Source organism: Centruroides sculpturatus, unplaced genomic scaffold, assembly GCF_000671375.1.
Source record: "Centruroides sculpturatus isolate CEXI.00-Female unplaced genomic scaffold, Cexi_2.0 scaffold533, whole genome shotgun sequence".
Classification (NCBI taxonomy): domain Eukaryota; kingdom Metazoa; phylum Arthropoda; class Arachnida; order Scorpiones; family Buthidae; genus Centruroides; species Centruroides sculpturatus.
The window spans coordinates 248,346-267,346 of NW_019384875.1; the positions used below are offsets into that span (position 1 = coordinate 248,346).

The 19,001-nt window shown below is 29.7% G+C and overlaps 1 protein-coding gene across 2 annotated transcripts; it reads right to left on the bottom strand.

Annotated features, from left to right (window-relative positions):
- Window positions 1-2,397: 2,397 nt before the first annotated feature.
- Window positions 2,398-17,599, bottom strand: LOC111630947 (patched domain-containing protein 3-like). 2 transcript variants are annotated; one of them, XM_023375110.1, is made up of 4 exons: window positions 17,502-17,599; window positions 6,290-7,295; window positions 5,888-6,211; window positions 2,398-4,890 (listed from the first exon to the last, which is right to left on the bottom strand). In XM_023375110.1, the coding sequence occupies exons 2-4, from the start codon at window positions 7,284-7,286 to the stop codon at window positions 3,557-3,559; spliced, it is 2,655 nt and encodes an 884-aa protein (XP_023230878.1). In that variant the 5' UTR covers window positions 7,287-7,295; window positions 17,502-17,599; the 3' UTR covers window positions 2,398-3,556. The 2 variants fall into 2 exon arrangements, with proteins under 2 accessions (XP_023230878.1, XP_023230879.1); XM_023375111.1 differs by having other exon boundaries at window positions 16,617-17,569.
- Window positions 17,600-19,001: the final 1,402 nt, after the last annotated feature.

Sequence of the window (19,001 nt, forward strand, 5' to 3'; positions counted from 1 at the left end):
TTTCAATGTTAAACCAGTGATATTACGATTTTGTAGGTCCCATCTATAAGAGGATGTAGAAAAAAACGTGTACAATTCTTGTATAATGTTAAAAAATTAACTGTTACTTTGGTAGCATCATTTACAACTAAATTTAATGAATGAGAGAGATGCACCAGGTACAGAAAAGGCTCTAGAATTTATTTTCCTTAAATTTACGATTTATGTATCCGTTGTCATAAAAACTTGTCTTTTCACTTTTTTCCCGAGACTACAAATATTCAAGTACGAAGTAACCGGTTTCGACTTATTTCTACTTAAGAAGTAGTTAAATAATTAAGCGATTAGGGAAGTGGGGACATAAACAAAACCCTGATGAAAGAGCCGGAATATTACTTAAACAAAAGCTTAACCGAACCAATCTATAGCCGAGTACAGTGGGGACTGATTTCTTCGAAATACTGTATTAGATGTAATAAAGACAGAAATTTTTCCAGTTCGACGAGAGTGACCGAAAAGTTGTAAATTTTGGAAATTTCCGTGGACAACACCTGGTCCTAAAACGAATTAGTTAGAAAACAAAAGACGGACAATCTATTAAGTTTAACATATTTAGATTTTTACAGCTATGGTGAGAAACGTTTAAAATTTACAACAACCCTGTCGCGTCCTTTGAGATATACTAGTGATGCGACAAAAGAGGCATTTGACATTGATCAGTATCAGCACCCTCGGGATTTGGCAGCCCGTGTGCATGTACACACCGCACACCTAGCAGGACCGTCTCTGATTCCACTCGTAGGGAGCTATTTGACTAAGTGGTTAAGATTTAAAGAGTAAAGAATATTTTATGTTATTTTTATGTACGTTTCATTACAAAGCTATATTTAATTATAATTTTCTTTAAAAGTATATTCATACAATTGAAGAATATTTTGTACCAGGTATGTATATCCACCACACATTTTATTTCACCAAGTAAGTTTTTATAATTTTATTTTTAATTTTAGCCCTTATATCGTGGCTAGCGATTCGGAATGTAATTGCGATATTGAAAATTTATTTTAAAAAAGTTTTGGCTCGAGATCATATAATGAAAAAGAAAACATTATTAAAAGAGAAAGGCCAATGCCTAAGTTAAATATAAACGCTTCAATAAAAAAATTTGTTCGATATTTTCACGATAAAATGGCTCTGTAAATGCATAAAAATGCATTTACAGAGTGAAATTAGTGTGTGGAATAAGAATGTCTTTGACAATTTAGCTGGCAAAAGACACGAAAAATCGTCGATTCTTTCGTATTTGAAGCAATTTGGAAATCGAAGCGGAATACAATTTAACATTAGTAAATAATATAAAATAAATATTGAAAATTATAACGAGATAGTTACGGTTAATAGATATATCATATCTAAATAAATAGATGTTATATGTTTTTACCAAAGCAAGAATTGGCATTTAGAGGGCATATGGAATATATTGGATTTAATAACAGAGGTAATTATATTGAACTTGTTTATTTATTAAGTACATCAGATAAACAATCTATTAAAAATATATTTTAAAAAAGAATTAACTGATTGCCCCTGGAAGTCGGCTTCTTATAGAAACACAGCTTATTCCCTATCATCAAATGTCACGACACGCCACTGATACATACGTAATATAGTCTATTGTACGGTCGTAAGTCGATTGCCGAATGTATATATAGTCATATGCATTTTTTATGTTGAGACAATGAAATAATTTAATTGGATCTCATTATTTTGGAAAAAGGTATAGACAAAAGTTGTAGGGTATTGAGGGCCAATCAATTTGTGACCTCAGATGTGACCTTGACCTCTAAATGACCTTGAATGTCAAGGTCACATCTGAAATCACAAATTGATTGGCCCCTCAATAGCCTACAAGTTTTGTCTATACTTTTTTCCAAAATAATGAGATCCAATTAAGTTAGTTCATTGTCTCAACATAAAAAATACACCCTGTATATAAGATACCCTATATATAAGGCATTTGATGTAGTATATCAGGTACGATACGTATGCACCTTATACATATGTAAATGTGCTATAGCTATATTATGTCTTAAATCTTTATCAATTGGGACTTTGGAATATTGTTTTGACCTTTAGAACTAATTAAAGTTCTAAAGATCGAAATAAAATTCGAGAAAATTAATTAATGTATTTTTTTTATTTTAAATTAAATAATAAGTATTTAAATTTTAAAAAAATTATAAAATAATATAATATATAACTTTATTAAGAAAATATTCACATGAATTTAAAAAATTTGAATATTAAACACTTCTTAAATTTCTTTTCAAATATATTTTAACAATTATAAAATGTAAATATGTTACATTTTCTGTAAATTGTAATACAAATTTTCGTATAAAAATTTTATTTACAATATTTTACTGTATATCGATCTTTACCGTATAACATATCGAAGAGATTTCACGTGTATCAAGCGTTTAATCACGCTTATGTATAAACTTATGTGTTGCACGAATATTGTTGTTAGAAAGATAAACGACGTATTTGATTACATGTGTCAAATTCATTATGAAAACAAATCGACAATAAAGAAATTACTTATCTAATAAACATGACACTTTGAACAGACAGAAAGACATACAGCAATAAACAACTGTAGTTAAACGAGCGATTATTTATAGTGACATGGTCACAATGCCCGGCTGCAATTTTTAATTATATTTTTAATTTATTTCATTTAAAACATATGTTTTCCACCGCAAATTAGTAGTGGCTTGCCCCGTACTTCATACTTTTTCTTACAATAAAGTCTTCCCGGTCATCTATCTAATTCCTTCCAGAAAATTTTTCAATTGAGATAACGTGACTTCCGATTTGCGTCGGAAGTTCGAATATAATTAACTGGGGGTCTCCTGCCCCTAAGGTTTCCATATCTTGTCTCGGATTTCGTCTACCTAACTCCATTCTCGAGATTAACGAAAGACAAAGAGATGGACGGATGGAGGGACGGCAGTGGAAATTTATAAGTCTGCAATTTGAAACTAAACTTATATTTAATTCCGGAATTAAACGTCTTAATGACAGAAGAACCTTTTCTATCGCATTATTACTTAAACCTATAAATTTCCACTGTCGTCTGTCTGTTTGTCTGTCACTCCTTAATTTCGAAAACGGAGTTAGATAGATGAAAGAAGATATTAGATATGGAGGTTCCGAATAATTACTAATTACATTAATTATGATATGTTAGATATTTTTCGGTTTCACTCATAAAAATAAATTATTTTCGGTCTTTTGTATAAGAAAATAACACACTTAGACGTACGATATACATTTGTATAAACAAACATGAAAAATGAAAACCCGTAGTATTCATCTTCTTTAACAAATATAACCCGTATAATCGAAGATTTTTTTATGTACTGTACTTCCTTCTCTTTACATGAAGGTAATGCTTTGTTTTCTCTTATATCTCTTGAATGTCTTCTCGAGTTGTTTGTTAATGTCCTCTAGTCCCCACAACTCAATTTTCATTCAAAGGGGAGGAGAAATATTGTACAAAATAAAGCTTATATTAAGTACTATCACAATTGGGCACTACAATGAATTTCGTCTGTTCTTGCGCATCTTTACTTCTTTTGACTGCGTGATTTGTCTTTCTTTTTCTCCCAAATGTTATTAATAAATTCGGCAAAACGTTGTCTAAAAATACAAACAAAAGTGGCAACAAAAGTATACTGTGATATGCCGCAATAGTTATCAAGAGGAAAACTATTTTCACAAAGCATAAAAATATGTAACTAGGGCATGCTAGAATAACAACAACACCCAAAATAGTGGTGACGCTACCTTGAATAATAGGTGTACCCACAGCATGGAGAGCATTTTTTAGTCGTTCCAAATTGCATTTTTCTTCAGATTCTAGGTAAGATGATGCCATGTGGGCTACGTAATCCACGGAAAAACCCACACACATAATTAAGATCATCATGGAAATGGTGTCCAAGTTTACGGACCACAGCGACATATACCCGATGACGCCAATTTCTATGGAAATCATGTTGATGACGGCTGCGATGAAGCATCGTACGTCTGGTATGAAGATGGTGATGAGAAACAACATGGTGCAACCACAGATCAGTAAGGTTTGTTTAGTAATGCTACCTATTGTGAGAAACTGGTCGTAAAAGGGGAAGAAGAATTGGCTCAAGAGTATGGGGAATGAGGCGTTATCTATTATCTCCCTCAATTCTACTAACATGAATTTGGCTTCGTTAAAATCACCCGTAATATCCGTTTGAATCAAGAATCGCGAAGCCAAAATCTCCGTGTAATTTTCATTAAAAATAATATCGTTCTTAAATCTTTCAGCGGGAGGGTAGCGAAGGAAGATGTTTCTCAATGCATTCAGGTAATCTTCTTTTTTGCTCATGTTGTATCTATAAAAATAAATGGAAGCTCTGTTATCTTCTTGAAATTTTTTGTAATATCTCAACCAAGATTCCGTCAGATCTTTGTTAGCGATGTGTGTAGACTTTTCGAGCTTTTCTAGAACTTCTTCCACTTCTTTTCTAACAAGAGGATCAGCGTAGTTCATGGTCGTGGGTATGACTACTTGTATTCTATCACGATACTGTGTGAAATCGTGAAAGAAATTATAGAGAAACGAAGATGCGTAAGACTTGTAAGGTGGAAACTCATTCAATTCGGTTCCTTCTTTTAAATGGAAACATCCCCAAATGGCAAATGATAAATATCCAACGTAAGTGAGAAGTATTAATGCGCGAAACCAAAGCAATGTTAAATAATAGCTGAGAACATCTCGGAAGAAGGTCATTATTTTATCATTTTGATAATCATTTTCGTCAGAAGTGCAGCATAAAAGCCTTTGAACGATGCTATCCTTATCTGAAGTAGTAAAAAAAATAATTAATATTATAAATATGTTTTTATGATTAAAATATGATAGAAAATATGAGTTAATTACTAAATGTCTAATCAAAAACAGTCTAAACAAATTGCTTAATAGTTTGGGAAGTGCTCAAGTGCTTAAATAAATAAACTTGCATATCTTAAATATAATTAATTTAATACCTTATGATAACAATTAAGAGTAAATTATTAAAAGGATATCACGCTTTAAAATGATCTTTTCAATGGTGTAAAATAGATGTAGGGAAGGCAAATCTTATACATCTTATACATTATGTGTGAGAGAACATAAATATATACATTCAACATACTTTACATGTTGAATAACATATTTATATTTTATCTAAAAGTGGTATTGATAATATATCTTAGTACTGATGCAAGACCGTATCTATCCCGAAAAAACGAAATAATTAAATAAAAATTCATTGACGTAATTATTTATTTCTTAGCTTTCCTCCCCTGAAAAATTTTCTGCGCGTGCCCGTGCCTAGTCTCTAATTATCGAGTAGCAATATATGTGGCCGAGAGTGTTACGTGAGACCTTTTACTCTACGAATTCGTCTTGCTAATCACATACCTACAGATTAAAATTCGTAATAGGAATTTACTTAAATAACAATATTCGTAATTATAAAAATTTTGGAGTTTTCACAATTCGTTCTTTACATACTACAGAAATACAATATCACACAATGGAGCCGACTTTTTTAGTTCTACCTGGATTAAATATGTAATATTGCTATAAAATCTCACTGGCATCGTACAGTTTAATATATATATATAGGTCTATGTATATATAAATTACTCGATAATTTAAAATATTCGTAATTAAAAAATATCTCATATTGTACTTGTTTAATCCAAATAAACTATTCGCTAAGACAAGAGCAGACGTTTAGGGATGAATACGTGATTACATTGACCAATATTATGATAATTTTCTACAGTAAAAGACAACTGAAATACTTACTTGGCGGTCTTAAGCGAACACAAAAGAGAGAATGGAAATTTCTCTCTTCGGCGATTCCAGAAATTGCGAGAGTAGCACTAAAAAACGTCACCTGGTATATATAAGTGAAGAGAATTCCGGCCGCTGCGAAACTACAAAAAATCTTTACAGACGGAAATGGCGTCATAAATCCAAGCGTAAACGATAAGAAATTCGTAAGTGAAGTAATTGTGATGGACACTGCAACGTCCGATAGAGTAATTGCCAACCGTTCCTCCGTTTTCTTATTAGGATTTGTTCTCTTCCAGGCTGCCAGCACTACAAAAGTATCATCTAAACCGATACCTAGAATATACAAAAAGTTTCCTTATAAGTCAAATTAGTTAATTAATATATAAATACCCGCTTAAAGATTAAACTTACCAAGCAGCAAGAACGGTATAGCCATGGCTAAATCTATAAAAGGGATACCAATATAGAAAGTCACGCCAACGGAACTGAAAATGGCCAACCCCACAGATATTACACTGGCTACTCCTAACCACGGTTTACTCCTCAACCAGTCGTTAGTTAACGTTGTAAGTATGCAAAATATCAGCATGACGAATAATAGAATGACGTAATACGGAATGACTTCGATCATCATGCTGTTTATTTCTCTTTCGACGGAGGAAGAAACGAAATAGTAAAAGGTGACTTCGGGAAATTTCCTATTGGATATACTTTGCAGAAATGCAGTTTCCCAATCAGTGGCTTTCTTTAAATTTTCTTCACCGTTGTCGTTCAAGTAGTACATTAATCTGCAAAGCTTAGCCGATACGGCAAATCCTAAATCGTCGACCTTAACACCTGCCAGATTGCCAGCAAAGAATTTGAAGGTGTAAGTGTCCTCGTTAAACGCTATAGGAAATTTCACAAAGGATCGTCTCTTTTCTATGTCTTTTATCCTTTTCATCAAAGAAAATACCTCATTTCCGTAGCATTTCCCATTATTTTTAGCGCATAGATCTTTGTAGAACAACTTTTCACCTTTCCAGTCGATGCTTACGTTGTTTACCACGTTATCAATGGTTTTTAACGAATTCAATATGGATTCTCTCAATACCGATCCTCCATCTTTAGGATAAACCAAGATCCATGCGAATTTCCCTAAATTCGTCAGCCTTCCAGGATCGAAATCGTTGGATTTATTCAAGGGGAATATTTTGTCGATAATTTCTCTATCCTCAAAGGCTCGACTGTTTGTTGGATTATATAAATAATCCGCATCCTGTTCGTAGGTAAACTTCAAAAATCCTGTCATTAATATCAAACTTAAGAAGAATGGTACGATCAGGAAGGGAAGAGGATGTCTTCCTATGATAAATCCCAAGCTTCGAAATTTACTTTTTAAGATGCTTCCAATCGAGATGCATCCCATTTTTGTAATCTAAAATTTTAAAAATGCTTATTAAAAGCGATTAATTTACCTTAAATAATTAAATGAGATCAAACGCGACTGAATGTAATTAAATATGTCGTAGACATTGGAATAATGGCCATGTTATTGACCCTATTTTCTGACCAATCAATTGTCACATTTCGCGACTCCAACACCAGTAACTGTATTATCACTATTTTATTTAATAAATTTAAGAAAAATCAAATTTCGTAACCTGAAACTATAATTTAAAAATTCTTATACCCCTATTTTGTGGCTTTGAAACATAATTAGAACCCTGCTGTATAACGAAATACATTAAAAGTCCTGTCGTGGATTGCAAAACAAATTAGAAGTAGAACGAAAAAAAAAACATTAGAAATAAATTAAATAAACTAATTTCAATTAAAATTGCTCTTAATTGTACATTAAATTCATCGATAATGTAATAAATCTCATTAAATTGGATTACTAAACACTAAGGTAATTGAAGCAAATGCTGAATATCGTGTATTATGCTCCGTTATAGGCGATTAAAACAATTGTAAATACAAAAAATTTGCTGAAATCTGCTATGGTTCACTTTCATGTGAGACAATACAACGTTTGTTTCTGGCAAATAAATAATTAATTGAAACAAGAATAAAGATAATTTTACGGAAAAAAATATAAATTTGAAAAATAATGTTTAACCTATTAACATATTTATTGATATGAAAAAGTTATTGAAATTGCGTGTCCAGATATCACCGGACATAGAAGAGATTTCAACATTTCTTAAACCAAAAAAATTCTTATAAATAATTCGTCATGTGATTCTTCTAGTAGCTTATCAAGTCTAGTAATTACCAAGTGGTACTCGAACATTCCTTCATAACATACATCATCTAAATTGAATGAGTACAGTCCACGAACCTTGAACCCCATTCATATTTGTTAATGGGGTGTAACTAATTTGAGTGATTGACAAATAATTTATTCCACTTCCAGGAAAATTGTCGTACATCTGACACCTTTCGTTTTTTAGCAGGAACTTTTCAATTGCAACTAGAATTTAGCAGATGTTTGGGATCGTGCATTCTGCAAAAATTGGAGCCAAAAAGTATATTTTTTTTAGTCATACCTAAAACTGTCAAACTGTCAACCTTGGAAATATCAATGCCAATGCCGACACTCATAATGGGCTTTATAATTTCGGTCCATAAAAGAAATAACCATCGCATTTCCTGGTAAATCTGGTGAAGCGCAAACTACGACCGACAACTACGTTTTGTCCAGCTTTATTGAAGCCACATAGTAAATAGTAACCACTGAGTCGTGGGTTCTAGTGTTTCCGGGTTTACTTCACGTGGTTTTCTAACCTAAATTATGATCAGTTTCCCTTGGTGTTTTCGGGGTGTCGCTTTGCCTTAAACCAAACAATACAAATACCAATACTAAGCAATACGTCATATGTGTCATTTCAAACAATATACACGAAATTTCATTGTAAGTTTAAGTAAAATCAATGTACAAACTATATTGTTGTAGCATCCATCAAATACAACAACTTCCAACATAGCATACAAATTGTAGGTGAGCAGACATCTTACCTGACTACTCGTTAATCTTGTGATAAATTTAAATTCACCCTCTATCTTTCATGCACTTGCCTTACTTGTATTCAAATTAGTTTTGTCAAAAATATGTCAATTGAATAAGATTGATGTACAGTCTTACTGTTAATTAATTAATTTAAGTAAACCTTATTCTAAAATTAATCGCGATTAACCTAGTTATTAGTAAGCGTTAATTGCAGTTAATTTAATCATAATTAATTTTTTATTAATGCGTTAAGTTCAGCGTTAGTCGTAATTTAATTCGAATTAAATTGTAAATTATTTTCAAATTAATTACATTTTAGTTTTAGTTTAACTATAATCAAATTTTCCATTAATAATATTAGAAAATTAAACAATATCTTAAAATTAGTTAAAATTAAGTTAAAGACTGATATTTAATTGGAATTAAGCCAAATTTCATTACAATTAATTAGTATACTGTATTCTTTCACATTTAATTTTAACATTAAATAAAGCTGATTAGAATTAATATTTTACCTTACAAATACACAAAAAATAAATTGGAATGTGGATCGAACTTTATTAAATTTTCCAGTTGATCAAGGCATCATTTTCCTGGTAAAGGAAGTGTATCAAGGTTGCAATTAACAACATTGAATCTTTCGAAACATATTCTTTTCAATGTCACTACCTTCGATATTAAGTTATAATTAAGCTCAAAGTAATTGTTACTCGTTATAATGCATAGGTGTTGCATCTTATTCATTATTCTGGAATATGATGATTTAATTTACGATATAAGTAATATTTCAACTCTATAAAGGCTAAATTTTCGTAAGAAATCATAAAATATACATTAATAATTACCTCATCTTATATTCTTTCCTCGTTATAGCGAATAAGATGAATTAGCATTAAAAAGTAGTATTAAATAAACTAATTTCTTGAGATTATTATTCTGTACAAGGATATTTATGACCTGAAAGACTCGAAAGCTTAGGAACTTATCTAAAAAAGTAATGAATATCTGAATTCTTAATGGGTTCAATCTGGTTCCAAGTCTTTGCGAGCCAGATTTTTTGTCGTAATTTCTCTTAAAATCCTTAGAGTAGAACGGAATATAATTATATTTTTATTGTAGTAATTATCTCCCCGCTCTGAAGATTCTGAAGAAACGTACTTACCGAAACAATAGAATATTGAAATGAATAGTCATTTATATAAGCTGAATGACAAGTTGACAGTTTTATTTCATTGTAACCGGTATAATAAATAATTATCCCCTTCCCATTCGTTATAAACAGTTAAACTAGTAAAAGTTGGGATTGACGTTATGAGGGAGGTGAAATTTCGAATTGTTACGTTTCGTTACGAAAGTTGAGACCACGAATAAGAGTTTCAACGTTCTTTAATGAATATTTAAAGTTTTAAACATTAAAGAGTGAAGATCGAGATTGTATTATCGTGTCGTAATTAGTGAAAAGAAGGATGTTAGTCATGAATACCAGGAAAATGAGATAGAGGAAGAGTAGAGAAGATGGAGAGACTGTGTAGAAGAGGGCAACACATCCATGAATAAAACGTGTTATCCAGGGATTCATATTATCCGGGAATACTTATGAACCATGGATAATACGCATCCGTGCAGAGACAGTATAAAATATTTTATATAAAAAAACACAAATTTAAAACTCATTATAACGTTACAAAATTAATTATATTTAGTTAACAATAATTAATTGCTCAAAATAGGAGAGTAAAGGTTCAACACATGATACATTTTGATAAATCTTACTTATTTACTTACTTTAAATATTAAGAAATTAATTAGTTAATTAATAAAAATTAAATTTATGCAGTAGGAGCAAGTTGCCATTATTAATTAATTAACTTCCCCCACTCAACACAACAAACAACACTTAAGATTTAATTATTAATGCATTTGACACAATTTTCACATAATTGTAATAAATGGAATTTACATTAATAAATAAAATATTTGTATAAAATTAATTAATTAAAGTGATTTTAATATAAATTGATTTTGATGGGCGATCTGCTCACGTGTTTCTTACCCCATCAAACCAAAGAAAAGGGCTTTTTATAGGAAATTGCTCCCTATTTAGATGTTAAAATTTCCTTAAATTATATTACTGAATTAAAGAATTATTATTATACTAGCAAGTAGGCCCGGCGTTGCTCGGGAAAAAGTAACGATAGCGAAGATTAAGTTTATTACGTCATAGTCAACCTTACCCGTTTTCACAGAATGCAAGAATTGGGTCCCCCTGTTACTAATTAGAGAATTTTTAGATGGGTCTAAAAATATGTTCGCTTTCCCGCAAAATGAAAAAAAAAACTGCATCTGCGCCTTGCACGCCGCTTTCTCTTAACAATTCCATTGTTACGTAACACTTCCATTGCTGACACTTCCACTGTTGACACTTCCATTGCTGACACTTCCACTGTTGACACGTCCATTGTTGACACTTCCACTGTTGACACGTCCATTGTTGACACTTCCACTGTTGACACGTCCATTGTTGACACTTCCATTGTTGACACGTCCATTGTTAACACTTCCATTGTTGATGGAAGTGTTAAGCCTTAATCCTGTCCCTCTCCCCTTGGATAGGAATTTCGAAAAATCCCTTCTTAGTGTGCGTTCTCGTGACGTACCCTAACTGTGTACCAAATTTCAACTTTCAACTCCTAACCGTTTGGGCTCTGCGCTTATTATTATTATGTTGGGTTTAGTGGGTTACACCGGTGGCTGTGTACTATGCTGGACCATAGTCAAGGCATAGCAACCAAAACAAAACTAAAATTAAATAAGTGTGTCAGTGTCAGTGTCTGTATTCAGGAATTTCTTATTATTACTATTATTATTATTATTATCATCATTAATTCGTGTCGATTATATATATAAATAAGATAACAATAGAATATAGATAAACATTTTTTATAAATAATTTTTATCAATAATAATGTAAAATAAATATTATTTTACGTCTACACGCTTTCGATATTTACAGCTTGAAATTTATATTACAGTGTACATGTTTTAAATGTCCTTTGATAACAGGTTACTGGATATATAACATTTATAATATATAAATAATTTAAGGAAGTAAATGAATAAAATTCATAAAAAAAAATAAATTATTATCGAAATACATATCATGAGACGAAGTGGATACAGGAAAATATTTTATATTCTGTTTACGAAATACATTAAATATATGCAGTAATTTATTCAATTAATTTTAAATACGTTTAAGATACGTTGCTTATGATGTAATTTTAGTCGTCCCTATAAACATTTGATGTAATATCAAAGGTGAAAGTTCATCACAGTGGCGTAGCGTGGATGTCAGCCGCCCGGGGCGGAAGAAAATTTCGTCGCCCTCTTATTTAGGGATTTCAATTTAAAAGACTAAAATTCAATTTCGTCATAAGTAATGAAAAATTCCGTGTTCATTTCAATCGGTTCGAATCGTAGGTGCGACAAAAATATAAAATGAAATGGTTCAAATTTTTACAAGATATTATTATTATTTATTGCGAAATTTTGCCGCCCCCTTTAATTATAAATTAAAAAAAATATATTTTAAATTTCTATTAAAACAGTTCTATATAGAAAATAGTACTCTTATAGGAAACTTTTACACGTTTACGGTTTCATTTCTCATTTAAAAATCTATATAAAAATTATAGAAATAAATATGCTTTAGACCAGATTATTATGTAAAAAAAAATCATATATGTGCATAGAATATGTTAATTAGTTTTAAGATTTAACCTAGCAATTAAGGTGAATTAGGTACAGTACTGTATACTTCACATAATGAACTGATATAGGTAGTATACTTAATCTAGGTAGTATACTAAATTAATTAAATTATAAAAATGGAATATCTTACGAATATTTTTCCATCAAAAAGAATAATTTTTGAAAAGAAAGAAATATCCATCCAGTAACAATAAATATGGAAGAATTCAGCAAAGATTCTAACAAATGATACTGTACAAGAATGTTTGCTTCTATTTATTTATTCGTTCCAGTAAGACGAATGATGTCTTTACATCATTTCACTTCCTGTGACGTCAGTTACTTTATTTTTAATTAAATACTGTTACATTAGTTTAATTTTATTTTAAAATTAAAATTTCAGACTTAATTAGAATTAAGTATTGAAGTATACAAGTGATAATATATATTACAATAGACGTGGGCTATATGCAGAGGTTAGGAGGCATTTTTATTTTTCCTTTTTCTTTTTTTATTCGTATGCCAATTCGATAAAGGAATGCTATTTGGAAGGGAAAATTTATTACAGTAGTCGTTATACTGAAGCAACTAGGGTCCACGCTCTAGGGGGTGGTCCAGGAATAGTTCATCTTTTATTTCGTGCATGTGCACTATACTATTAATATTTGGAAGATGCCACGTGCTAGAATGGAGTTTTCAATGGCATTTTACGCGTGTTCTTTATTTATAATTACGAAAATAGATAAGAAGATAAGTAAGATAAATATAAGTAGAAAAAAACATCTGTCTGAGTTAGGGATTGTAAATTGACAAAAAAACATTCGATAAACTTACCGGTAAAATCATAATGACTTATATTTTTTATCACCTTAATTTTATTTTTCAAGAAAAAAAAATTTTCCGGTAATTTAATTTTTCATTTACCGAATTACCGGTAAATGAAAAAGTCGGTAAATTTACAATCCCTAGTCTGAGTCTCTATACATGAATAAACTTACGAGTTATTGTTGTGTAATGTGTTATATAACCTATTGCCGATCACAGTTATTTCATTTGATAGTAATTACCATGCCACATTACAAGTGATTTCCATCTCCTTTGTTGTTAACCTCACGTGAAAAGCCAGGCCCAAAACTCGGTTAACCAAGAAATATTGTTAAGAGTTGTTAAACCGGTTTGAAACGTCCGCGTGTTATTATTCACGTCCTTAAGTAAACTAATTTTTGGACCCCCCTTTGTATATTCTACAAGCATGAAATATGTAAAATATATAATTAATTAACTCTGTTATAATTAATTGTAATTAGATATGAAAGTATAATATATTTGCTTGATTATTACTGTCAACATAAGCAATGTATAACTAAATCTATGAATAAGATTAACCTTTCCTAATGTACGTACAGGTCTACTTAAAATGAATTATTTATACCATAATTGTTAAATATTACATAAAATATATTTCATAAAAAGAAAATGAAATATATTAATAAATTTCCATCAACATGCTTGTTAACAATACACGAAATTTATGAGCAAGACAAATGATTGCGTGCTAAATATTTCAAACACAGCAATAAAAAGTAGCATTTGTATTCAAATTTTTCGTGTGTTAAACGTTTGATTGTCTATCAATAGGTTTTTCCAGAAAATATTACATCAGTAGAATTGATGGAAAGATATAAAGGATATTCACTAGTATATAACGAAATTACATGTAATATATTAAATGAAATATGAAGTAAATTTGGTGGTGGGTCCTCTGGTAGTTAGAACTGCTAAATGAGAAGAGCAACGTGAAGAAAAATTTCAAAAAGTCCTTATCAAAATACTTGCAATTTATTTACTTCATAGCGTATTCACTGTTAATTATAAGTCCTTCATACCTACACACATGACTATTCATTCATATCTATTGTTATCTGAAATCAGGGAATGATATTAAACAATATAATTACTATAAGTACTATGTGGGGAGATAGAAACAATTTATTTTGAATATAAAAGAATTACAAAAAATTTCCTGTGATCAATTGCTAGTGAATAATTTTCGCTGATGTTTTCTATAGAAAACGATGCAATTATTATATGTTAATTTAATGATTATAATTACGCATTGTTATAGTATTTAATGTTGTTTTCTTTTTATAATTTTAATTATGTAAAGTTGAGTAAGATGGAAGACAAATAATGATAAGTAAAAGAGAATTAAGGATAAGCAAGTGATAAGTAAGGAGTAAGTATTAATGCATCAAGGAATATTGAGTAATTACAAGACACATAACTAATGAAACTTATCCCGCACTTATATATTATTTTTAATGTATTACTCGCAGTATAAGAATTACATCTTATACAGATACTGCGGGTTATACATTAAAAACAATATAAAATTCACTATTCAAGTATTCACTCTTATCTTCAGAAAAATTTATTTTTATGCAAAAGGAAAAATTGAATTACAATTAAAAATAATTATTTATATATTTTTGTTTTATTTTTTCCCTATTTTACTAAAAAAAATTGAAATTTTTTTTTATTTATCTAATATAAAAGGGGAAAAAATTATATTATTTTTCTATTCATTTCTATATCACTGTAATTAAATATTCAATGCAAAATCATCTAAAATACATTCAGCCAAACTTTATTTATTATTATTTTTTTTAAAATAAATAATTATACAATACTTTTATCAATAAAGATAATGCTGTAATTAATTATTTATTCATTCGGTTAGTGTCGATTTAAACACAACTTACACGAGCTGTCGCATTTAATAACAATATCGCCATATTTAGTCCTTCATAATCTACAGAATTTTTAATTTATACTTTAAAATTATTACTCGTTTACAGATTTCATTGAAAAGAAGCTTACCAGCCGGTTTTTTTTTTCAATATAAAACACCATAATATCTTAATATTCAATGTAAACAATAACAATTGGACTAAATATGGTGGATCAGCAGCTTAATGGAAACAGTATTGTACTGTACATATATAAGGTTTCTTAGTTTAATATAACAAATATTTGGAATAAAGCAATTTCAATTGATTTTCCTGAACTATTTATATAATTTCCGAAGATCTTGGTCATGCTCTACATCTCAATTATTATTTATAGGACTTCTGAAAGATAGGATATTTCCGAGTTAATACGTTATTCATTTATGAAAAAAATATGATTCAAAATATTTTTGGCTTACAATAGATGTAAAAATGGATTTGTTTACAGGTCTTTATCTCATTTTCCTTCAAATTATTTAAATATTTTGTTGAATTTTTATGCAATTTATTAAGAAAGAAACCCAAAATCACTAACGTTTTCATCACACGAAATTTTCAATTTTAGATGTATGGTGAGCCATTTCGTTTCTTTAAGTCTCTTTTAAATACGTTTTCTCTAAGAAATAAACCGAAAAATATTTGAAAATTATAATTTTTTCGACTGTTATGAGGTAAAAAATGAAAATTTCACGAGAAATATCGAAAATTTATGCAGATATATTCAATAATAAAGCATCTATGCTAAACTTTCTCTAGAAATTAGCATTTATATATAAATACATCTTTATAAATTTATTAAAATACAAATTAAATTTCTACGAATGAATTTTGAAGAAATTAAAAAGGAATTTCTTCAGAAATTCCCTGTAAATTTTTTACGAAATAGCAAGTATAGAAGGGAGCAATTTCGTTGAAATAGCTCTCTTATACGCCTGCTCCTCATAATAATAATAATAATGATAATCCTCCATTTATAAAGATTATGATAAATTTCGCAATTTTAACCCAAAAATCATTGTAGGAACCATTTCAATTTATATACTAAACATAGGTAAGAGCATCGTTCCTGGGAGTAAACCAAGACTTCTCATTTCATAATTCTTTGTTTTTTTTTCAAAATTTAATTAAAAGTATTTAATTTTAACCTTAAATTTATAAACTTTACCTTAGAACTTTTCAAAAAATAACTGGTAAAAAAATGACTTACAGTTGTTTACATATTAAGAATAAGAATTAAAAAGTCAAGGTCGTGTATCCGGTTTGATCGATTTTGCCGAACTCTCTCCTGGCTTGTCATTTTATATTTCGAATTTCGTAATTTTAGGTTAGAATTAGAACATTTTAATGCAAAATGAATTCATCTTTAACACGCTTTCTTCTAATCAAGCTTAATAAGAATCTCTATACTCATCTTTAACTTATAATTAGGTTGTGTTCTTCTTAAGAAGTTTCAACTCTACAGGATCATCGATACTCGATTATTTCATGCAATATTGAAGTTTTAAAAGTTCTTATTGGCTAAAGTTGTCATTCAAGGTCACCCTATCGTCTCCTTGACCCCGTTACTTTTCTTTATTCACTAACAATAATGAGAGGGAAATCATTCAAACGAAACAAAGATGTGAGAATATATCAACAGTCGATGAAAAATTACACTGCGTATAGTGTAAGGTGCATTGTGGTCAGGTAGTTATAAATCTAATTTAAGTTGTCATTCATGTCATCTGGATATAAATTATAACTCTAACAATGACCTTTTTATGAAGGACTATTGAGTAACCATTACAGAAAACTTATTAGCCATTGATAAGTAAACCTTATATCCCTGTTTAACCGATTTAATAAACTAGTTGCAGACACATTCTTTTAATAAATAATATAACAATTGACATATTCTTTCAACAAATCTACAGTTTATTCTTTTATTACTTATGAGTTTACCTAGCAAATTTATGATTATGCCCAATAGTTTAAAACACAATTCCCTCCAGGAATGAAATTTCCGATCACCAATTTAAGTATTATTCATATTATAATACAATAGGAGAATATTTTATCAGATAATATATTAAGTTAATTAATTAATTCTTACCTTAAAACACGATTATAAGTGAAAATATTGCATTTAACTTCGTAAAGATACCTGCAAAGTGGCGAGAGATTCTGCCCATTGGGTGCAGTGTACAATACTTCTTTAAATGAAATACCCCTCGACAATTGTTCCCTCTGACGAGTACTCTCGGTACTAGAAAGTTGTATAGTCAAGGAAGGTAAGGTCAGTTATTAACTTACGAAATCGTATGGAGAAAAAAAATTTTAATGGTTTAAGATGAAATTATTCTGATAATAATGGGTGTTTTGGGTAAAATATTTATTTAATGATTCTCTCGTTAATAATACTTTGTCCTCTATACAAAGCAAAATACGATTTACAAATGGTGCAAATTACGTAATAAGTATACAATTTGTGGATTATGCTAATGAATATAAAAACCGGTACAATTTAAATCACCAGACATACAAAATGTATTAAACGTTACGCAAAGACGTTTAAGAGTCATAAAGTTGATTAAAATATAAGTTGATTAAAATGTTAATTAATGATAGTTTTTAATAATTATTTTAATTGACATGTGAAGGTGACAAATGTTAAGTTTCCTTCAGAATAATTTCTTTGAAAATTAATTACATTAGGACCTTAGTTATATAAAATTACTGTCAGGAGTTTGTAAAGTTGGAGGCTGCGTCAAGGTAATTTTAGGTTATAACTGCATGAAGGTTAGTTTCGTTAGAAATTTTTTCTTTTAAATAATAGCCACAAAATATTAATTTTAGTTTATTATGTTGAAAAAAAAAATTGATAATGTAACGAGTGCGACAAATTTAAATTTTTACCTGCAATTACTTGTTAACATTTCCTATTTATCCAATAAAATTTCGATAGATATTGGCATTCTTCCCGACAAACTTTGTGAATAATTCACATTTTTTCAGCTAAATTCAGTAGAAATTAGGATTGTTCGGAGAAAGATTCGTTAATAATCGACAGTTTTAGCAAAATTCGACAGAAATTGGCAATTTTTTCAGCATAATTCTTTAAAAACATTAACTTAATAATTTAAGATACGTTGTTCTATTCAGCTTCAATGTATAAATAACATGACTTCTTATTTGTATCGGTAGTTCGTATATAGTCAATCGGATCGTCCTGCCCCTAAGGTTTCCATATTTGGTCTTAGTTTTTATCTATCAAATTCCATTCCCGAGAATAAGGAAGGACATACGGACGGACGGACGGACTAACGACAGTGGGAATTTATAGGTCTACAGTCGAACAACAGGATATTCAATCGTGAATTCTACCGAATGGATAGAAATAGTCGAAATAAAGTCTAAAATATTGAATTTATGCACCTTCTATTATAAATTTTAAATAGTAAACGGGCACGTGTAGTCCATTATACATCAAAGTTAATGTTGAATGTTACAGAAACTGAGTATGAATTAAGAAGGAAATTTTTAAAAATATTTTTTCAAATGAGGAAGAATTATTTTGCAATTTGGCACGAGATTTTCATATAAATAACCCAAA

Coding starts and splice junctions, on each gene's coding strand:
- LOC111630947 (XM_023375110.1), bottom strand. CDS start 7,286: ATGGGATGCATCTCGATTGGAAGCATCTTAAAAAGTAAATTTCGAAGC. Junction 6,212..6,289: donor TATACCGTTCTTGCTGCTTG/GTAAGTTTAATC, acceptor TGTATATTCTAG/GTATCGGTTTAGATGATACT. Junction 4,891..5,887: donor TGTTCGCTTAAGACCGCCAA/GTAAGTATTTCA, acceptor TTACTACTTCAG/ATAAGGATAGCATCGTTCAA.